This window comes from Bacillus rossius, chromosome 1, assembly GCF_032445375.1.
Source record: "Bacillus rossius redtenbacheri isolate Brsri chromosome 1, Brsri_v3, whole genome shotgun sequence".
Taxonomy (NCBI): Eukaryota; Metazoa; Arthropoda; class Insecta; order Phasmatodea; family Bacillidae; genus Bacillus; species Bacillus rossius.
The window spans coordinates 222,934,860-222,959,467 of record NC_086330.1 but is presented as its reverse complement, the minus strand read 5'-3'; the positions used below and the strand labels follow the sequence as shown (position 1 = coordinate 222,959,467).

The following is a 24,608-nucleotide window of genomic DNA, read 5'->3' as shown; positions in this document are numbered from 1 at the left end:
CTGACATGTCCATAACATCTCATTCTTGCTTTTTCAATGATCGCATTCAAGTTCTGTTGTACCAGACCCCCTGTTAACATTTGTACACAGTTTGTGACATTTTTATAGTTCTTATTGTTTTTTCTTTAGTTTTGTAACTTAAACTTTGCTATAAAAGGCTTTTATTTTATTTAGATTTTAAGAATCTTTTAGAAAATTAATTTTATTTCATCTGATAAAATAAGGTTTAATTGCCACGCTTGCCAATGCTTAAACTTTGTGGTTTTCGGCGGGCAAGCACAGGAGCTGCGAGCGCACGTGATGTCACAAGAAAACAGCTGCAAAGTGGCGTGTGTGTGTTCGGTGGCACGCAGCGGACGTGTGTAGAGTTGTCACGTATAACCCGCACGCATCGGATGCGCGGGCTGCCGTTCCTATGCCTATCGGGACTAATTGCCAGGCTCATGGACGAGACATTCAGCTGCATAATCTAAAGTACGGCTTCAGCTTTGGATAGCTAATTTAAGCCTCCCTAAAGCTAAGAAATTTGCATTTTGTGCACGAACTTGCAGATATTCGTAGCTTTGTTTTTACAGCAGTAGTAATCGTGACTTGATGTAAGTTTTTGGACATACACCATTGCTAAGAACTTTTTCTGTTGAAGAAAACTAAAAACTAAAATAAAAAATAAATAAATAAAAATACCCGAAAGACAAAAAACCCAAATTAAGCAAAAAATTGCTGTTGTCAACAGGATATAAACACCACAAAATATTCCGTAACAGGAATATGATCAACAAACAAAGAAAAACAAAGATAAATGTACTAAGAGAACGAAAAAAAAACCACAAATGATGACGACACAAAAATATTGAACCCAAAAAAAATTCAGCACAATGGTTGAAAGTTAATAATAATTGGCTTTAAAATTAAGTTGTGAAAGAAAAAAAATTATGGGCCGGCCGTACATGAAATTATCAAAAGTTTCATTTGCTAAAAATACATAAACCAATAAAAAAAATACAAATATATTTAAACTATCCCAGCGTATATACTTAAAGTCCAGAAATTATGTTTATCTAATGAACTGCATCTGACGACGTAATTTAAAGAAAGTTCAGAAAAGGGTCAAAAGATACAGAAACACCGGAGGTCGAGGCTTCGTTTCCCGGAGATCATGCGGGAACATGATGCCAGGGCGCTTGTGTCCTGTTGAGGAAGGGAGATGAAAATGCCAATTCGGCGTCCGGCTCTCGGACCCTGTTTGGAACAGTCCGAATCAAAACTGATCAGAACTTGTACACAGACAGTATACGGGGCAGAAAATGCCCGGAAAAGTTAAGGGGAGGTTGGAGAAAGTCGCGGATCGTCACTCATCAGACAGGGGAGTAGGCTTCTATTTACAGATGCGTCGCCCGCTAGGAACTGGATCCCGCGAATACGCGGCTGGCGCGGTCGTTTTCATCATTTCAAAAGAAATAATTTAAAAGAAAAATAACTACTACACTTTGTACTACGCAGACGGACTAAACTACTTGAAAAAGATTATAGGGATAGCATCCCTTATTTAGGCGACTACATAGTCGGTTGCGGCCGGATGGAAGTCTTGCAGTGTCTCGTCGACTCGCCGATAATCGCAAAATGGTCCGTCTGCAGTCGCGACGCGAAGTGTCTTTCGAAGAACCGCGTCTCGTAATTAAAAGTAACTGTTCTATTAAAAGTGGAGGGGGGGGGGACTGGGAGTCCGGACCGAAAGGATCCTAAGTTCCCCGAGTGGGCGTCATAAAAAAAACTCTGACTGATGTCTCCAAGTTGGTAGCACTGGCCGACATTAGCGCTACCTGGTGAGGGGTGTCTGAAATAAAAAAAGAATCGACTCGCACAAGGCATCTGCTTAAACCAAGGGTTAAAGGGGCAGTCAGGTGCTACACTCTGGCGGCCAAGATAATAAGTTACGGTTTCTGCCGCGAGATGTCGTGGGGTGGTCCATCTTTGCACACAAATTTTTTATGCAAGGCGTCCTTGGAGACGGTCGCTGTCTGCTGGGGTTTCTGACCGGTCATTGGTCTTAGGCGAATTCTTAGAACCGAGAGGGAAGGGGGGTGGACAAAAAGTGCAACGACGCTGAGAACGAGCGTCCATGACGTGCTTTTCGAGGAGAGAACCTAATACGTATTCGTGACGGTAAAGGCTATGGTCAGCTCGTCTCTGAGAAATGGTAACAGCTCGTCCAGAGCTGCTGTATGCAGTTTTAGTCATGAAGTGAAGTAACGTTACAGGCCTGGGACGTGCCTGTAAGCGAGGGAAATGTCAAACTGGCTGCCAGCAAAGTACTAGATCTGCAAAAGATCCTATAGGTCTCTGGGAAAGGTGCTTCAGACTACTGGCACAAAGTTTAACTTAGGGGAGTACACCAGCCTAACAAAGTGTAAATCGCCCTTTAGTAACCAAATTATAGAGAAAATAAAATTTCCAAAAATAATTTAAAATTATAGTAAAATTTAAAAAAAAACGTGTCGAAATATCAAATTTCCGGCACAGCATTATCAACCTGCACCGCCATTCATGTGTGTTTTCCTCACTGTTTCAACTAAATGTTCATAATGTTAATGCATTATAATACAATATAAATGCAAGGTTTGAGATAAGTCATTGCCATTCCTGTTCACACGAGGCTGTAGTTATAAATACGTTCGTTCTCGGCGAGACGGCACAGTAGTGAATGGGTTGGCAGGATGCGACGTTAGCCACTTTTAATTACATAAAGGTGCGAGAGATAAAATTACGTGGGGATATATGATCTGAATAGCGATGCAATCCTAAACCATTAGGAATCAGTATTAGGGAAAGGGAGGATAAGATAAATAACATAAGGTTCTTACTTGATTTATAGCCTTTGAGAATTGCAAATATTTGATGTTTCTATAGCATATATAAGTCAAATTATCCTTATTGTAAATATTAATGGTTCCAAGAGCATAGTTTAAGAGTTTTAGTAAGAAAACCTTTTTTTTAAATGTATGTAAAGTCATCTTACCTGTATAGGTGGATAAGATGACGAACCAGTGAGGATAAGATGACGAACCAGTGAAGATAAGATGACGAATGTTAATTTAATGCAGAAAACACAATATTCATCTCAAAGGAAAAAAAATATTATTACAAAAAACTGTTATAGTATTCATAAAAAATATAACTAAGCCTTGAAAACTGAAAATAAAATTATTACACTTATAGTTTCATTGGCTACATATTATTTCTGGTTTTTTCATTATAATTTGAATATTACTGAGTTATTATTGAAAACATTAGAAATTTGAATATTATTACGCTGCTATTCATTTGTAACAATAATAATTATATAATAATTATAAATAATAAAAGTACAGGCTCTTATAAAATTTAATTACATAAATCACATTCCCATGAACTAATTTTACCAATTGCTGTATCCCAACCTGTGGAATAAGCATCAGCCCAGTCTTTACATAGAGATCATTGATACCACAGTTCATCCATCCCGTACTCCGCACAGAATACAGTCTCCTCAACAAGTTCCATCTTCTCTTCTGTTTACATGTAGTCAACACTCTCATCGTCAAAGGACTCTGAGCCATTTATTTATCTGGCTATTTCCTTTGCTTTTGCTGATAATAGGTTCCTTGGAGCTGACTTTTTTTTGTGAAGATCGTTTTTCTTCCTTGCAGTTTCTTCTTAAACAGCTCTGATTTTATTTAATACATGATCTACGGGTGAACAGAATCACAACAGTGAAGGGAACTTCCTGCGTTTAAACTTAATTTTAAGATCTCTAACAGGAAGAACAGACATGGAATAGAAGCAGCTTGGTTGGAAGATAAACAGTAGCAAGTACCCTCTGGTGATTCTTGAGGTCCTACACTAGACAACTCTGGTCAGTCTTGAGGTACTACAGTAGCCACCACTGGTGAGTCTTGTAGTCCAACAGTAGACATCGATGGTGAGTCTTGCGGTCCTATAGATGTCCCCAAAGGTGAGTCTTGAGGTCCTACTGAAGTTTCCACTGCTGAATCTTAAGGTCCTAAAGTAGCTACCACTGGTGAGTCTTGTAGTCTTACAGTAACCACCACTGGTGAGTCTTGTGTCCTACAGTAGCCATCACTGGTGAGTCCCATGGTCCTACAGTAGTAACCACTGGTGAGTCTTGTATTACTATAGAAGCCACCACTGGTGAGTCTTGAGGTCCTACAGTAGACACCACTGGGGAGTCTCATGGTCCAAAAGTACCCACAACTAGTGAGTCTTGAAGTCCTACAGTATCTAATACTGGTGAGTCTTGTGGACCAACAGTAGCTAACTGGTAAGTTCCCTGATCCTACAGTAGTCACCACTGGTGAGTCTTGTAATCCTACTGTTGCCACCTCTGGTGAGTCCCCTGGTCCTACAGTAGTCACCACTGGTTAGTCTTGTGGTCTTACATTAGCTACCACTAGCGATATTATCTTTGAAAGATTTGTGCAATGGGAGTGTATGACTTGATTTAAGCTTTTGGACATACGCCATTGCTAAGCACATGTATGTCTGTAGAAGAAAACTACAAAAAACCCAAAACACAAAAACACAAATTAAGCAAAAAATTTCGGTTGTCAACAGGATATAAAAACCACATAATATTCCATAACAGGAATATGGTCAACAGACATGGAAAAACAATGAAAAGTGGACTAAGACAACGAAAGAAACACCACAAATGGTGACAGCACAACAATATTGAACCCAAACAAATTCAGCACAACAGTTGAAACGAGACAAAAACACGTCAAAACGAAAAGACGAAACAAACACAATAGGAAAACTATTGTGTTTTTGTCTCGTTTCAACTGTTGTGCTGAATTTTTTTGGGTTCAATATTTTTGTGCTGTCATAATTTGTGGGGGTTTTTTCGTTATCTTAGTCCTTTTTTCTTTTCTTTTTTCTTTTCTTTGTTTGTTGACCATATTCCTGTTATGGAATATTATGTGGTGTTTATATCCTGTTGACAACAGCAATTTTTTGCTTAATTTGTGTTTTTGTCTTTTGGGTTTTTTGTAGTTTTCTTCTACAGACATACATGTGCTTAGCAATGGCGTATGTCCAAAAGTTTACACCAAGTTACCACTAGCAAGTCTTGTGGTCTTGTAGTATCCATTAATGGTGGGTCTAGTTGTCTTACAGTAGTCACCACTGATGAGTCTTGTAGTTCTACAGTAACCACAATGTTGAGAACCTTGGTCCTACAGTAGCCAATACTGCTGAGTCTTAGGGTCCAACAGCAGCTACCACTAGTGAGTCTTGAGGTTCTACAGTAAACACTACTGGTGAGTGTTGTCATCCTACTGTAGCCACCTCTTGGTGAGTCTTGTGGTCCTTCAGTAGCCACACTGGTGAGTCTTGTGGTCCTACATTATTGCAGATTGATATCACTGGTAAATAATCCATGGATTTGGACTGGTTTGTAGTGTTTGATGCTTAAAAATATGCATCTGCATAAAGATTTTATCGTTGAAATGTTTCATCCTTTTTTCTCTGAACCCATTCACAGTGACTGCTACGGAAGAAACATTGTTTTATGCAATGAAATGTCTGGGAAACAATAAAATTTAAATGCTAGCCATCAACCAGCTTTGTCTGTATGTCTTTCTTTTGTGGGCATGTACCATATTCCTGGCGTGTACACATATACATAATAAATCAGAAACAAATGAATAATTTGGAAACTAAATATTTATGTAGAAGGTTTCGACATCATGCCCCTTTCATCAATTATTTTTATTTCCCCACATATCCGTGTTTATTTATAATTGTGTGTACAAAAAAATCTAATACTATTTCAACTCAGTAAACACAGATTGCATGCAGAGATGTTTTCTAAACAAAAGAAAAAATACGGCTGTAATAATTACTAACCTTGCCACTTCCAATACTTATTTTCTTGGGCTGAAATCTTACATTGGCAACTCACAAAACCAACTTTTAGTTCTACAGCTCTACAAGTTATAACCAAGGACGCGCCATTACACATTTCAAAAAGTTTATAGTAGGGCTCTCTTTTGCACCTCATACTGTGTGCGATATTTTGTCTAGAAGGTTAAATTCTAGATATGTCATCTTACCCGATTCGTTATCTCATTCTCCCTCCCATAAGTATACAAAGGATGATATGCTTACCTTGCTCCCATACTTGTGTTGTTTTGTTCTCAGAGAAATTTGAAAATATAATTTTAATTTAAATGATTTTTGAACTACCTATGTATTTTCTATAAGGATAACTAAAAATATTTATCCCAAAGTCAAAAATTTCGGGTTGAGCTATTAGAATTAACACTTTTTGGCGGTTTAGTAAAATAATTATTTTTATGTTCATGAATAAAACAATTTTTAGATATTATATAATTATTACTAAACATTACATATAAATTTTGTTGAGCCATTTATACACTCGTTCAACCATTGCTTGGCAAGTTATTAAAACTTATTATTGGATGTTGTAATTTATTTCTGTTAAAAATTTCATGCTAAATATTTGTTATTGCGTGCAACTCATAAAACTAGTTGCTATGTTATGTACAATATTTTATTGTGTACACGCAATATGTATTAGACACCCCCCCCCCCCCCCCCCCAATTTTTCTTTGTCATTAGAATGTTTTGGATTTGTACTCGGGTGTTAACAAAAAAATTAGTCAAGCTGTTGAAACATACAAAAGTCAGGAAATGTTGCATAGTTGATTCTGTAGACATCATGGCAAAGTGGTCCCTTAATAAAAGTCAGACACAAATTTAATAGCACCAATAGTCTAAAAAAACTTATTAGGGAGGTATGTAAAATCTAAGAAAGAGGGTTAAATATTAATATATTTATATACAAGTATTTTATTGTTAAAACGTATTTTCTGTTTTATGCATTGTGGTTATTAAATTACCTAGTTAAATTTGGTAAAAATATAGAACTTTATGTTGGTAATATCACCTTTTATCGCTAGTAAATTTGAAGGGTAACTGAATACAATCTCTGGTGAACTTCAAAGTTCAACATAATATTATAGGGAGGCCTATTCTATTACAGGCTATGCTAGATGTTTACTTGCTGAATATGGTGAATTAAAGTTAAGAAAATAATTTGAAGGAGCACATTCATTTTAATAAATGGATCACAACTGATTTAAAATTAGACAAACTAAACAAATATACAAAATGACTAGGACATTATTACGGCCCTCAGGTTTTACAAAAATAACAAGACACATGGACACAGATCTAAAAGATTGGCCAGGCTCTAGTAGATTGGTCAGAAAATTCCATTTGGCGGTCAGGCATATAGAGTAAGTAACCAAGAGATATAATTTTTCGATACTCGGCGAACATTTTAAACAGGCCATCTAAAATGTCAAATGTATAGACCAGGTGTCTCCGAACCACGAGACCAATCATAATCTGACTACAGACTTGACGATGCACAATCAACAAAAAAAGGACGTCAATTTGGAAGCACGTTCGTCAAAAAAGGAAACACATTCAAGAAAAGAAAGCACATTCAAAAGGAAGCACATTAAAAAAACACAAGCACATTCGACAAACGGAAGCACATTAAAAAAACAAGCACATTTGGAAGTACATACATTTAACGAAAAGGAAATATATTTGCACGGGGACTGAACTCAGAAGGATATGACCCCGTCAATAGGATATGACCCCGTCAATAGGATATGATCGATCACAGAATACGATCGGTCACATGATAAGATAGGATACAGCTCCAAATGCTCCAAAGACATTTGCTATAAGACTACAAGGATACTTGGCTACGAACCTACAAGTCTATGAGGTTACAAAGCCACAAAGCTACGAGGCTACAAATATTTAAGTGTCTAACTGCCTTTGCCTCCAACAGCACCAACATCATTTGGTTAAGAGACTACAAGGCAATGTGGCTACATGGCTACAAGTTTACAAGGCTCCAAATGGCTACAAGGATACAAGATTTCAAGGCTACTAGACTACAAGACTGCATGACTACAGGCTACAGCCTACACGGCTCCAACTGATAAAATAGCTCCTTTCAGCAGCTAGAATTAATTTATCTCATGCAAAAAACTTGTTGCAAGTAATCCCGATTCTTGCCAACAGATTGTATAACATATTCTGTTGAGATAAATATTTATTTCTTATGTAGGATACAGGATGCTCTCACGATCGCAAGAGAAAGAGGGCTTAGCTAGACATCATGGAGAAGGAAATTCGTCATGCACGGCAGTGTTTGTCAGCTGTTTCAAGGCATTGTAATAAGACTGAGTAATAATTTTTTTGATATGTTGTACATGGACAATTGCTCTTTCACGTGGGATGCGGGATGCTCACTCACGATTGCAAGAGGAGGGCTTCGCTAGACATTTAGAAGAAAATTCGTCTTCCATGATAGCATCTCTCAGCTGTCAAGAAGACACTGTAATCGACTTAGTAATTAATCTTTTATTCAATGTGTTGTATAGTCACTGTTTTTATGTGGGGTACGGGATGCTCTTTCACGACCGCAAAATGAGGGATTCGCTAAACACCAAGAAGAGGAAGTTCATCTTGCATGATAACTTTATCAGCTGTCTCATAACATAGTAATTGACTGAGTAATTAATATATTTTTGTTTGAAGTCCACCTGATAAATATTGTAAGTGATGATTTGGTAACAGGAATTCTCTAGCTCAGTTCTAGCACAGGCCACAAAATGGTGGAAGTATTCAGCTACGCATTAAAGAATTTGTACTTTAATCTTTATCAATTATTTATTAACCTATGAGAGATGTAACACCTTACCTAGAGTCGTATAAAACGCTGAAAAACCAAGCCCACTCCAGATGCTACACTGTAGAAAGAGAGACAAAATGTAAACTGATGCCCAATATTATGCTGAAGAATTTGGGCCATATTATATACTACCGCACAGACAGACAGACATGAATAGAGGGTTTCCCCTCCTTTTGGTTTGTTAACCCAGCGCTCTTAGCGTTAGCCCTACCGCCCTGGGGCCCCCATGGGCTTGGATGCGGATATGCCGCATACGCAACCAGGAAGAGTGTTAGAGCTTTTGGCTATGCAAAGGGACTGAGGCTACCCATCTCAGTTTATGCACCACCTCCGGCCCCCCACTCCACTCAGCTTACCAGAAAGTTGGATGCTCCCTTAGCCCTCCGGAGTTGTCATCACTTCTGGCGCCTACCCCGGTCTCCCGCCTCACACTGGGACTCCTCAATCACCCAGTGAACCCGACTACCGCACAGACAGAGAAACTATAGGTGAACTGGTGCAAGTACCTACCTGGTGCCGTACATGTTGCCGGAGAACTCAGCCCACTCCAAGAATTCCCCGCCAGCGATGGCCGCCTTCATGACTTCCTTGTTGCTGAAGTGGTAATGGCGACCTGGCAGCTCCCCTTGTCGTGGCTGGCGCGTAGTGTGCGACACTGAGAAACTGAAGATGCCTGGGAAGTCTTTGAAGAGGCGGCCGATGAGTGTGGACTTGCCGGAGCCAGACGGCCCGCACAGCACGAGCGCCCATGGCACGGCCATGCCGCACCGATCTGAAGCAGTTATGTGTCTGTTCACAAGGCATCTTTTACACTTTCACACAAAATACATTATATAACCAAGCAATTGTTAATACGTTTTACAAATTTTAAGAGTGTAGAATGCCCCAATTTTTTTTATTTAAAAACACATTTTATTAACATATTTACTTTCACTTGCAGAAATAGCTACAACATTGCACATTAAAAATATTTTAGTGGTAGATTACTGCAGAACCGCTATTGTCTTAAGTACATTAATTCTAAAGGGAAATATTATTTGAAGCAATTATATTATATTGTTACGAATGCAAACAGGACCGCGACACGCGCCAGGTTCGGAGCTGGCTGGCAGCCCTGCGCGTATCATGTGGCCGCCACTGACGTAAGGCATGCCACGCGTACCTGGCCGGATTACAAGGGTCGTCGCTACCTTCTCCTCACTCTGCTCCCGCACATCGCTTAGCATCGGCGACGTTATCTATCGCTGAGTGGCCCAGGGAATTCGCGGGCCACCGCTGCGAATTAATGCTGCTTTTCTGGACTGTTCGGGCGTCGGGTCAGCCCGGGGTGACACGACTCGTCACAACTGCGCTCTCGGTTCTGGAAAGACGACCCACGACTACTTAAGCCGCGACGCCGGCCTCCGCGGCAGTTCCGAGCGGATTCCGAGCGAAGGGAAGAGCGACATTGGCGAAGCTGACGCGGAGCGACAGGATCGAGAGTGCGACTGAGTGGCTCGAGACTGTGTGTGGACAGGCGCGTGCTAAGGGGCTAACCACTGTTGAGCCTAGCTCCAGTGAGGAGTGCAAACTGCGGAACTTTACTGACATTGAGTAACTTGAGAATAAACATTTTTAAGTGCCAGTGACTTGTGATCAAACATTATTTTTAAGTAAAATTATTTATTTTTAATGTAAATATTAGTAATCAATAAAACTGTAATAAAACTTAATTGGGCTATGCCTTACGAACCCAGTTCTCTCCACATTACATAAATCGTAACAATATTGTATAATAAAAGTTTGATAATTTAGTAATTATTTTTCTTTTTAGAAAACATACTGTCACTGTGGGTTTTCCGGCATTCTGTTTGTAATTTATGTTATGGTTGTTTTTTAAGATCGGAAAGTAATTTGTTTGTTTAGTCTGAAACATTTAAGTATTAAACATTTCAGTATTAAATCAAAATTAATTAATAAATTCAGTCCTCTACTGTCCGCGCCAGGAAAGGTGGCACTTTTCTCCGCGGGGGTGAGGGGTCATGCTGGAGAGAGGGGAAGTGACTCCCCGCATATACCTGCGTCTGTAGCCTGCAACCTACAAACATTGTTCCCTCACAGCAGTTGAACAGTGGCAGTCGGTTACGATGGATGCTAGAGAACGTCCCGTACGATTTAAAAAAGTCATTCATAGTGGTGAAAGAGAAATAGTGAAACGTGTTATGGAATTTTGTGACCGCGAAGCGAAAAATAAGTGTTTAGAAGTGCCAGTCCACAAAGCTACGGACAGAGTAGCACACTACACTGGCGTAAGCCGTAGGTCTGTCCTAAGGATAAGGAAACAAAACAAAGAACGTTCACACGAACCTCAAACAACTCCTGGTAAAAAAGGTATGTAATGTAGGGGATCGTTATAATAAATAATGGTGTTTGGGGAAAGCGTTTTTGTATTCCATATTTTACTATGACAATTTGCAGTGGCGCGGAAAGAATTTGGCTCCCCCCCCCCCCCCCCCCCCAGGGGGGTGGATACAATGGTGTAGCCAGGATGTGTGTCTGGGAAAAAAAACCATTTCAAGGATAAAAATGGTGATATAGTTGTATAGGGTGCCTATATATTTATATCGTAAACACCAAATATAATTAAATATTAAATATGACGTTTGTTTTAGTGAAGATGTGAAAAATAAATAAACTATATTTTTAATTAATCCAAAAATCCTCTCCACCTATTTGAACGGGGGTTTTCGGCATAGAAAAGCCGCCTACTTAAGCCCAATATATACGTTCATTAAACACAAAGAACCGATGGAAAATAAGGTGTATGTTCGTATGTGTCCGAGTTGTAGTTTGTGCTGAAATTGATTCGTGAAAACTTTCCAGTTATATTTAAGTATGTTTGTTTTATTAAGGGGGTAGTTTCCTAGATTTAATAATTTAATAATTATTAATCAGTAATTAATATTTATGGCATAATCTTGAAATTTGGTGGTAATCATGACACAGTAAAGTACTATCAGACCTTTTGAAGTTGAAATAAGTTGCCTGTCATCCATATTATTTGTTGAGGGACTGAAAATATTGACTTATTAGAATATACCTAATAAGGATCATGCAGTTCATAAAATGGTTTTAATATTAACAAAATAGTACTTAAAATTACTGTTAAAACGTGATGTATGTCATACTTAACCTAGTTTGAAAATATCGGATATAAAAATATAGTAATAGAGAAATCTCAACAAATTCATGAAAGTAAGGAAACTACCCCCTTAAAGCTAACTTGTTGATTCTAATTTAAATTAACATGTTTTCGCAGGCCAAGAAAGACTGTAAAAATTGATGTTGACAGTTTTGATAGAAGAGTTATTCGAGATACAATTCACGAATTCTATATTGTGAAAAAGGTTGTGCCAACAGTCAACAAGCTATTACCAATTCTTAAAGAAAAGATCGGCTGGATTTAGAGCAAATCGTCATTGCGCCGACTTCCATAGGAAATGGGTTTCGTGTGGAGGAAACCCAAGACAAACGTGTAGTACTCCTTGAAAGAGCTGATATCGTTCGTTGGCGGTCAAAATACCTTACTGAAATGAAGAAAATCAGAAAAGATGGAAAAGAAATAATTTTCCTTGATGAAACTTGGGTTGACACAAATTTAACATTAAAGAAATGTTGGCAGAAAAAGGACGATATAAACGGTGTTATGAGTACAGGAAACGCAGCTCACAGACTAATAGTTTTGAATAATGGTTCGAGAAATGGTTTCCTTCCAGGAGCATGTGTTGTTTACAAAGCTAGTGCTACAGTGGGGGATTACCACGGACAAATGAACTCTGTAAATTTCTAAAAATGGCTTTCAGAAAAGGTACTGCCAAATCTACCACCTGCATCGATCGTATTTATGGACAACGCACCATACCACTCCAAACAAGTGGACAAGCCACCATCAAAATGTGATGTTAAAAGAGAAATAGTGGGATGGCTTAATAGAAATGGGGTCGAATGTAATGTGACTATGAGTAAAACAGAGCTACTACATCTGCTTGACAGACATCGACCACAAACAAAAAGGTTTAGAGTTGATCACCTATTAGCAACTCATGGTTATCGAGCTATCAGATTACCACCCTACATGTGTGAATTGAATGCTATAGAGCTCGCTTGGGCAAAACTTAAACGTCTAGTGAGAGAAAATAACACCACCGGTGTATTGTCTCTCCAATCATTGCAAATTCAAACTACACAAGCTATGAATTCTATTACCTGCAGTGACTGGGAGGGCTACTGCCAACACGTACAGAACACGGAAGACAATTATTATTGCAAGAAAGACCACTTAATGGACGATATTCAAGACGAATTTGTCATCACCATTGGGAACGAAAGTGAAGATAGTGATACCGGTGAGGGTAGTGAAAACAGTGTAGGTTACTGTTCTACATCCTGTGAAAGTAACGACAGTGTTTTGGCAAGTCCATTGTGAGTTTCCTGACATGTGCAACACATTTTGTACATTTGAAACAACATTATCTCTATCAGCATAGCTTGGTATTTCACTCATACATTTCTGAATCGTATTTAATTCGTTGGTATTGTTTATTTATAGCATTTGTAATGCTACACTTTCAGCCTTATTAATATTATTATTATTATTTTACCATTCATGTTATCACATTTTTAATTGCACTACCATATTTGCGATAACAATAACATTGTTTTTTAAGAAGATTATTTATATAGTATTGAAAAAATGTTAATGCGTTGTAAGATGTGTGTTATTAGGATATTTGATTGTTAACAGCATATATACATATATATATGATTTGAAGCATAAGAGACAGTAATGCCTAAGACACTTTTTATTGCATAGCTATACAAAGACTGCAGGGACATTTCAGCTGCGCAGTAATGCAGTAACGTTATGAATGTTTAATTTACATTTCGATGTGACATAAATGTTTAGTATTTTAATTGATGTTTAATATTCGATGTGTTTTTTTTTTACTGAAACAAATTAGTACCTTGTCTTGTAAAGTCAATGATTATGGTCACATGGTACAGGTGTATGTCAACATTTACTGTGAAACATTTATAAATATATTCATGTAACGGAATATATGACCACGCCGTTACTACTATCGTCCTCGCTACAGATGATCGTACCCTCTGATCCGAGGACTAAAGTGACCGAGTGCCACCATTCCTGGCGCGGACAAATGTTTTCATGTAATAGAATATACGGTCACGCCGTTACTGCTGTCGTCCGTCGCTGCGGGTGGTCGTGCCCTCCCATTAGCCCGAGGACTAGGGAGCTCGAGTGCCACCATTCCTGGCGCGGACAGTGGTCATGGTTTTATTATTGAAGAATTTATCCCTTTAGTAAATTGATAATTATGTGGTTTTTTTTTCCAAGTTTAAGTTATTATTTGATTATGCTCATTAGTAAGACAACTTTTCAAACTCGATCCAGATACCCTCTCGTATACTCCCCATTGCTAGAGGTTGCGTACGCTCCCCGGACACCTTGTGAGGTAAGGCTCACTAAACTCCACCGTGTTGGAAGCTAATTTTTGATACTGCAAGAGTGTACTTATGTAGTCCTTTTCAGAGTTTGTGAATGGCATATCACAACGTAGCAATCATTGATTTTATTTCATCTTTATTTCAATTTTATTGTTAATACATTGCACATTACAACATTTAAGTAAAGTTTAAGTTTAGTTTAAGTTTTCGAACTTCAGTTATACAATGCACACTGCATTCCTGTTATTTATCTTTTTCAAATTGACTTCTGACAATCAATAAAAATACTGTACAAAAATAACCCTGAGAGTATATGCCTTGCACCTGTTACAGCTGACAAACCTGAGTAGTTTCTTGAATAAAAGATAAAAAAAAATTTATTAAGCAAGAATTCACCAAGTATAGAGAACCTAATTTTTCAACAAACTAATCAACTTGTGTGAATAATTTTTGTAAAATAAAATGAATTCAGATATTTTACCATTGAGTGGTGATGATTCCTCTTTGAGAGTCAGGATATATGATTACGTGAAAGATAATTGTGTTACGACGCGGCCAGCGGCGAGGCTGGCCGGTCAGCTGCAGGAAGAGCGCGATGTAGGTGGCGCCCAACGGGCTCCTACTGGCACGTAATCCGATTAGCATGGCACCTCTCTACCCCATGCGAGGGTTCGGCACAATTCCAGAGCCCCATCTGCATCAAGTGGCATAACTAGGGCGCCATTGTTCTCAGAGCTTTGAGTAATAAGTCAGGGATTATGATGATGCAAAACTTTGAAGGTCTACGAGTTCTTTCAAGGGCGGATCTGAGAGGTGTATGCATGGGGTGGATGACCTACAAGAGCACTAAATTAACGAGAGTGAGGTGACTGCTTGAGGACGGTAGTGGACGGCGAGAGACGGACAACGTGTGTGAAGATCGGTGCATCTAGCACTGAAGCATCTGGGTGTTTCATGTGTGGCGGATGAGTGAGGACCAGATATATGGTGAATTGCGATAAGACCGAAATAACACTGGTAAGCATTTCAAAACAACAACACATAAAACTTAAATGCAAGTTTATATACCGTAATGTAGCAACGCAACACGAAGTTCAAGCGAGATTACCCCGTATTGTGAAGAGGCAAGTTCACAGATCCAATATACAGGAATCTAACCCAGAAGAATACTACAGGAAAAATGTCTTCATTCCATTTCTTGACCACCTGATTAGTGAATTATCAACAAGATTTTCCCCAACACATGCAGACTTGCTTAAGTTGTTTAGCCTTGTTCCAAAATTTTCAGCACAAACTGAGGAAGACGAATTGATCAGCATTGCTCTAAAATACTGTGAGGACCCAAGTGAAATCAAGCTCAAGAATGAGGTGGCTATGTGGCGTGAGCATTGGAAAGCAAAAAAGGGACAAGCATTCAGTGCTATTGATGCATATTGCGATCCATCTACAAGATTTTACCCAAGCATAAAACAACTTCTTCACCTGCTTTGTGTTTTGCCAGTGACATCTTGCAGTGGAGAAAGGAGTTTCTCTACTATGAAACTTACTAAGTCATACCTTAGAACGACAATGCGCGAAGACCGACTGAATGGCCTCGCTCTTATGAACATTCATAATCATAACATTAAGCTCGAAGTTTCAGCTGTAATCGATATGTTTGCCCGATTGCAACCAAGGAGGCTGCAATTTTTGTACTGTGATGAATAATTTTTTTATGTGAAGTATTGTACACAAGTGAACTTTTCTAAATTCTGTCTAACAATGTTTTTAAAAAAATGTTTTATTATTATTATTTACCTGTTTGTATATGCCACTGACATATATGCATATCAAGTATATCTTTAGTTACGCTGATTTTCCGTGTCATGATGTGAAAAATCTTTAAGAAACAAGCAGAATAATGGTAGCATAATTAAAAAATTTTAAAACAATTTTAATCATAATTATTTTATACCCATTTCCCCAGAAAAATTATTACTTTTTCTGCCAGTGATATATTCTACATTGGAGCATGAAAAATGCCCAAATAGCACCATTTTGCACTTTGGAATCCTAATTTTCCCTGGGGAGGACCCCCGGACCCCCCCCCCCCCCTTAATTTTCGGAATGGGTGAGAAGCAAAATTCTGATCAAGGCCCCCCCCCCCCCCCCCCCCCCCAAATCCTAGCTTCTAGATCCGCCCCTGTGGACAACGGCTGGTTCTCAATCATGCATTGGGAAACCGAATATTCGTCAAGCGGCTTCATTACTATTTATATATCTTCCCATTTGATACTGAAGTATTTCATCTTTCAAATGTTTTTCTCTATTTTCTCTGGTTATTGCGAGCACAGCCATATCACTGCATTTGTTAACATATTTGCAGACATGTTTGATTTTACTGAGTTGCAGTACCTACTACACATTTATATGTGTTTGAAACATTTTTGAGGGAAGTGTATTGATTTGCATCACCCATTGATTATTTACTCTATAACCCTATAAGGTTACCTCACACTCGTATTTTGGTAGTAAAACCACCATTTTCCGGGGATCGCCTTCTGTACATAGGATATCCATCTTCTCCAGTTTGTATTTCATTTAAATATGATCTTAGATATCTCTTTGTACACTTGCCTTCATTCATGCATTGTGAATTAATATTTAATATTCCACATGGACCATGAATCATGGTTTTTTTTTTACTAATTATGGATCCTCTTCTGCACGCAGAAATTCAGCTTTAATAATTTGATCAATTTGATTTGGATGGATTTTTCATGTAACCAAATTAAATTGTGTGGATGAGGTAATTCCTGTTTCTGCCATTTAATTGTGTACACCACACATCTTACGGTTCCAAAAATATGATATCTACTTTTCGAGGACATTAATGAATTTCATATGTTTCTGTCGAAAAACTCGAGCTATTATGTCAGGGTGGTCTATGGAAAATTGATCATACATCATATTATATATGATCTCCGGCCCTAACGAACTGCAAGTGAATGTGATGAATAAATCAGGGTGACCATAATTTCTTGCATAGGTCATAGCATCTTGTGTGTACTCGAGCATGTGCCTTGGACTTCCTATGCAAGTTGATGGTAAAATTACCAGTCTTCCAATGTTACCCACATTACCGTCATTCATTACTGCGTCTCTCAAATCGATGTACTCTTCTGTACGCAATTTTGTTTGATTCTGTCGTATGGAAATCATACGTTCTACCTCTATTTTTGCATACATGCAATCTAAAAACTGTTAAAATAAATTACTGGAGTTAGTAATATGATTTTATTCCTTATTGTCTCTGATCAATATGCAATTAGCATAAAATTGTTTTGAAGTGATATTTTTGTTTCTGCGACTGTATATGGGTTTATTTGATTAAAATTAAAATGATATCCGTCTTCATGTATAAAAATTAACAGATATTTAAGCGCATCGTAAGGAAGATATGTTTCTGTGATACGCTGTAATCCTCCTTTTCTTCGTTGAATAACACAGGCCAACGATGAAAAAAAAAAACATTTTTAATAATTTTTGTTAGTTCCTGTGTTTATTTTGAGTGCTGATACTGAAAATAATAATAAAAAGTCGTATCACCAAACACTTTCTCACATTTTTAAAATTTTAAGTAAATATAATTATTTTTAAAAATATATATAAAAATATTTGTAATCATAGAAATATCAAGTTGACAATATATTTCAGTGTCAATAAAATCAAATGATATAAGGTTGGTAGTTCTGATCTACACAGCAGTTCATTTTCTTCTAGTTAATACAATAATTGCAGTGCTTAACCTATGTTCTTTTTATACACATTTTAATATGGCTAATCGTGGTTGTAAAAACTCTCCTAATGCTTTTTGTTATATATGTGGTGACTTTGTAATTAAAAAACTTCAGACTTTGTAAAAAAAATTATACTTCGCATATTTTGGTGTAGGAAACGGTAATCAAGACAAATGATGGGTTTCTCACAAAGTATATTATATTTGTGTCGTTAGTAGATCCCAAAAAGATTCTTTTGCCACCACTCCACATAAAACTGGGCTTAATGAAACAATATGTTAAAGCGTTGCCTAAAGATGGTGACTGTTTCGAATATTTGTGTAGTAAATTTCCTCACTTATTAGAAGCTAAACTGAAAGAAGCGATTTTTGTTGGGCCTGATGTTCAATTCCAACTTCAAAGCAACGAAGGAAAATAAGGCTTGGATATAATTTAAAGAAGTCTTGACTAAGTTTTTGGGTAATATGAAAGCCCCTAAATATAAATTTATTGTAGATAATATCATAAACAAGTTCAGAACTCTTGGTTGTCTGATGAGCCTTAAAGTCCACTTCTTGCATAATCATCTTCATTTTTTTCCCTTGGACACAAAAGAGATGGAGTAACGATACCCGGAATGCTGGAATACCAAGATGATGGGTGATTACTGTTGGTCACTACACAGACTACAAAATGCATCACATCGAAGAAAAAGCTATGCAAGAAATTTTACCGATAGGAGGAAGAGAAAATACAAAAAAAAAAGTACCTAATATTCGCAAACAGTTATTTAATATTATTGTAAGTGGTAGTTGTAACTTAATAAAGGAACAAATTTTTCATTTTAAATGTTACCTATTTTATGAAATATATAATTATTGATGTATTATTGGGAGTGAACCGTTGGTGATAAAAAAAAGATACCAAATATGGTTTCAGCACTCGAAAATACATGAAATTTAGGTATTTTGGTACAAAAAGATTTTACAAATTTTTTTTCGTTGGCCTGTGTAATATTACAACTGGTGTATTCACTGTCCACAATAATTACAACAGCAAATTTCATTGACGTGAGGTGCGTTGAATCGACGCTCGTGTTCTTCAACTGACCTTTTGTCAGATCGAATAACCATTTTGTACTCATTACCACCATTCGATCAATGGTGTTTTGAATAAGTTAACAAAATGATTGTACATGTGTAAAATTCTCAGCAGATTTTCCACCACAATTTACCTATAGGAATTAGCACAACATTGACCGACTTTTATGTGTTCGTCGCTAATGAAATACTCTAGCAAAAATTTATGCGATTTGTTAGGCAGTGATAACAATTATCCCACTTTATGGTACACGTGTTCCTTAATCAAAAACACGGGATTGATTTGATGTTCTTCACTGACTATAGAAGTAGCACCGAATCATGTCATTTGGAAGCAAGCATTGTAAGCTCTCATTTTTTTTTTTTTTTTTTTATGTTTTGATTCTGGAGTTTCTTCGGTCATGTAATGAAATAATTCTGGCGTAGGTCCTTCCAAAGGTGTTAATCTAATTTTTCCGTTCATGCTACACATTCCTGGCGATATTTTACCAAATTTATTGGCACTGCAAGACTGTAACACTTGATACAGTTTGTCTATGACAACGTTTTTATGTTTTTTTATACTCTTTGATATGATCATAACGAAATGCCTCACCAGCCAAAGTGTAATCTTTACTTTTTCTCCTTCGCACTTCTCATACACTAATGTTTTATTCATGCGCTTGTGAGTGTTGTCTTTCACGAACTTCACTCATTGTAACATAATTTTTTTTTATTTCGTAATCTTCTTTATTAGATTCTCTGTGCTTGCTGAGTATCTCTCTTGAGCCTCTTCTCTAATACTTAGTAGGGGGTCCGAATAGGGGATTTTGGGATGTACTCGAGCGTGTCCCTTTGTATAGGAACACGCGTCTAGGGAAACACATCAGAATAGTGATAAAAAATCGATCGTCAGAAATACTCAAGCGCGTCAGATTAAGGAGCTGAAAATTATAATAATCTGACGATTTGAGCATAGCGTAAGGAAGTGGGAGGGTCACAAACTTGCAAAAAAAAAGTTGTCTTGAAATTCTCAAGCATCGTTGATTTTTTTTATTTTGTAGGAAATAATGCAAAAATAACGGGAAAAATATAATCTGCCGATTTCCAAAAGCCGAAGTAAAGAATTGTCTAAAATATTTGGTGCGTGCAGCTGGGGTAAAGCATGTATTCCCCACTCCACGCTTCTCTTTCACTCTCACTTTCTCCTTATCTCTGACTCTATTACACCTGATTCGTTGGTAATCACCTACGAGAAGCATGTGAAGATGTTGTCGTAAGACCAATTATTCAAGGAGATACTTCTTATTTAGGTATATTTCTTTTCAATACTTTAATAACATGCTTTTAATGGAATAAATAAAATATTGTTAAGTGTTATAACGATTTCTTGTTACAAATATGAAAACCGTAGTTAATATTGACGACCCAATTGAATCAGTAGATTTACAGTACGACGATAATTCCTCAGATGACGATGAAGATTGAGGAAAAAAAAATATTTTCAACAATTATATTTTTTTTCTGAATAAATTATATTTATAATTATATAATTTATTTTTATTTTTCGTGCTTTTATTAGTCACATTTCGTGTTTATTGAAAAGAAAGAAACAAAATTCATTAAAAAAACATTTCTAGCCGCCACATTAAGAATTCCCCTCCAAATAATCGTCAGCTTTTAGGCTAGCACGACTGGGACATCAAGCTGAACCGTCTGTATAAAAACTGACACCCTCAAGTATTTCTATAAGGCGCTACGAGCTTGCGTCACCTCCGAATCGTCAGTCCATTGAATGAGAGCATTTTTAGGGTTCACTTAACATCCCATCTGAATATCTAACGCGCTCGAATAATTTTTTTTATGTTCTACCCTTTCGGATGGCCACCCCTACCACGCAAGCCGACAGATTAGTATATTTTTGATATCAGAGAAACGTTGGGGCACCTAAACCATCAATTTCTGATACGCTCAAGTATTTCTAGGTGATGGTTTATTTTTACATTTTTGAAAACCTGTCGACGCTTCCCCAACCGCTGAAAGAGAAAACATTATACATATAACCTTTTATTCTTTCTATCAACTAATCTTCAAAATCCAAGAGGTCCCCACGATGCTTGAGCAAAAACCCATTTAGCTTCATGGGCTCCCCTACTATAATTCTTTCCCGTTGTTCATCTGTTAAGTTTTCCATAAATGTATTAATTCTCATGTGTAAAGCTAAACATGCTTCTCGCTCCACATGTTTGATTTCTTTGTTGTTCTTTCGATTTCTTTGTTGTTCTTTCCATTTCTTCTTTTTCCATTCATCACTGGCAAGATTTCCTCCTCTTTTACGTTTCGACATTTTACTAAATTTTCTGGATCCTTTTGATACAGAAATCTTATTCAATGCTCAAGAAAAAAATTTTAATATTATTTTACATACGCAAATATAATTTCAGAACATCTCTATTATTCTGAAAGTGAATATTATTTTACATTGTCAAATTTTAATTTTAAAAACTGTTAAATTTCTTAAGGAATTTACTTATGTTTATTACATTTAAAAATGTTCAAGAAAATTTATTGTTCACAAATTATTTTGTTATTTTACATACTCAAATTTTAATTTAAAAAACTATAACTTCGTTAAGGAATTTACTTACGTTTATTTAATTTTAAAATTTGTTCATTAAAATTTGTTTTACTTTCCATCACTATGAACGTTTTGGTCAGCTGAAATAATTGTCAAAAATATACTAAATCCAAAATATCTCTATCTCCTTTATATATATTTGCAAACATTCTACAACTTTCTAGAACATTTGATAAGATTTCAGAGCATCTACAACATTCTCAAATTTAATATTATTAATTTTATAATAGTACAACTATCGTTTAATACTTTATGTTATAGTTTCTAGTCATAAAACGAAATAATGACGACTTATAAACTACCTACGTTAAAATATTGCTTTAAAATTTGACAATTATTATTTAACACTGAAATGTAGAGATAGCGCAGTGATGGTCAATCAGTAGAGAGACAACTAACTGTTACCCTGCCTACATCCATTCGACTCCATGTCCGGTCCAGTCTAGGGGGAACTTTATAGAATTGTTTTTGTAAAATCACGTAACTTTCGTATTAAACTAAAACCTTCACCAATGGGGGGAAGGCTACCAACCCATACATCATACATAGGGCTGCAGGGATTGGTTGCCATTAAGTTCAAAAATTATGCCTTGAAGATAAGCCAAGATGAGAAGATCAGCAAAGAAGGGAATAACAGCCAAAAATAGAAGAAAAGCCAAAATGAGAAGAACAGCTAGGAGATGATGAGCCAAGAAGAAATTAAATGGTACCAAGGAAAAAATAACGAGGCACAAAGCAGAAATGAAGAACAGCCAAGAAGAGATTAAATGCCAAGAAAAGCTGAAGATGGGCCAAAATGTGTTGAAAACAGGCCAAGAAGATGTAAAGACTGGCCAAAAAGTGATGAAGACATGTCAAGAAGAGATGTAGATGAACCATGAAGAGATTTAAAAGAACCGAGGAGAGGCAAAAAAGGGCCAGGAAGAAATCAGGGCTAGTTGTGCAAGAGGAAAAAGAGGGCAGGGAAGAACCCAGCTAGAAGTTGAAAGTAAATGTGCAATGTTCACAACAGTATGTAATGGTGTGTGCAACCTTTACCATTTTTCCCTGCACTTTCGTTTGAAACCTGACTGGAAGTCAGTGGACCTAAGTGTGATGATGTGGTCGAGGCTGTCTCTGGGTCTGTGGATCAGTCCACCACCCAGAAGGTTAAAGAACTTTCTTCTACAATCCACCAGCTATAAAACAGTCTGCGGTCGAGATACAAATAGGGCCACTACAAACAGTGCTGACACTTAACCACTATTGAGTCACATCATGCTGCTTCTGGGCCGCGGCCCACCGACATCACAGACACCGAACTACAGGCTACATCACTTTGTCATTACGTTACGCTGGTACATAACTACGTCAGTCAAGCATGTGATCAGGAGCTCGCTGACGCTGCCATCAACGCACAGTTGGGGATCGAGTGAACCAGAAGCTAATGCAACTTGCTGGTAATGGTGGAGGAACGAGTGGAAACCAGTGCTAGTACCACTTGCTGGTGACTGTTTGGGACAAGTGACGAGAGGCATTGACAAAGACTCTGGCCTTTCCTACAATGCACCGCTGGGGAACCAGTGCTATTACCACTTGCTGGTGGCCGCTTGGGACGAGAGACGAGCAGCATTGACGAGTTTGCTGCTGTATCATTCAGCACACTGCCGGAAGAGGCGAGTAGAGCTCACTGGCGGTGCTGTGGAACGAGTGTCCCACGCATCACCGACGCAACTACGTGTGCGTGCGTGCGAGCATTAAGTAGTGAGAACCACTGTTGAACTGAGCTCCAATGGGGACAGTAAGTTGTGGATGAATGGGTGAATACTTTGTGACCAGACCATTAAATTATTACAAACTAGCTACAATACCCGGCGTTGCCCGGGCTGAACACAGAGTGTAGTTAGTAATTGTCTTCTTAATTTGAATGTCAAGTGTGAAAATTAATTCATATCACTTTCAGATCCCGACAGACGTTGTTCTGCCAGTTTATAGTTATTTACCTGGTCTGTATGTAATTTAGACTTTATAAAGCAATATAGAAAAAAGCTGAAAAATAAGATATTACTAATATTGAACAGATTCCATTATCTAGCTAATGCTCGGCCTGCATTGCAATGCCTCATTCAGTTTTGTTTTGTAATATGTTTGAAGTAGTTCCACATAATACAAATCATTTATCCATCTATATATATATATATTTATCTCTATCTACATCTATATACATCTATGTATCTCTCTATCTCTATTTATCTCTTTATATCTACATATATACTTCCCACTATCTCTATATCTTCTATATATAAGTGTCTATATAGCTCTATACATCTATAGGTCTATCTCTTTATCTAACCCATTTCATTCTCTATACCTTGGTCTATCTCAACTTATCTCACTCTAAATATATATCACTCTATCTCCATCTCTCTTTAATATTTAAATAAATTGTGTCATGCGTGTGCACTTATACAACAAAAACAGACAAAGTGCCGCTATATAAAATGAAATAAACACATTTTTTGACATGATTCGTGCTCCAACTATTGAAAAATAGTTATGTCTCAGTACCTTCATGGGCATGCGCATAACAAATCACCAAAATTTCATCACAATCGGATGAATGGTATAGGAATTCATACGGCACAAACAAACGAAAATTAAAGACATTACAAACGCATCAAACGATGGTGCGTTTAAAATCAAGGCAACTCTATCTATTGACGAAGTTAAGAACAAAACTGTTATTAGGTAGCGCCTTTATTTTGCTAGCCGCTGCGAGCTCCACTAAGCGGACTAGTCTCACCAAGGAGAAAAATATTAATTTGCCAGACCTTACTATGTGGGTCAGACAT

At 37.3% G+C, this 24,608-nt stretch overlaps 1 protein-coding gene across 16 annotated transcripts in view; it reads right to left on the bottom strand.

Moving 5' to 3' along the window:
• Positions 1 to 24,608, bottom strand: part of LOC134527320 (guanylate kinase) — a 395,696-nt gene that overhangs the window by 316,144 nt on the left and 54,944 nt on the right. For all 16 annotated transcript variants that reach the window (XR_010074161.1, XR_010074158.1, XR_010074157.1 and 13 more), the window contains one exon: positions 9,308 to 9,569. Coding sequence is in view for 10 of the 16 variants with exons in the window: in XM_063359888.1 (XP_063215958.1) it covers positions 9,308 to 9,558 (251 nt within the window). In the remaining 6 variants the exon portion in view is untranslated. The remainder of the gene's footprint in view (positions 1 to 9,307; positions 9,570 to 24,608) is intronic.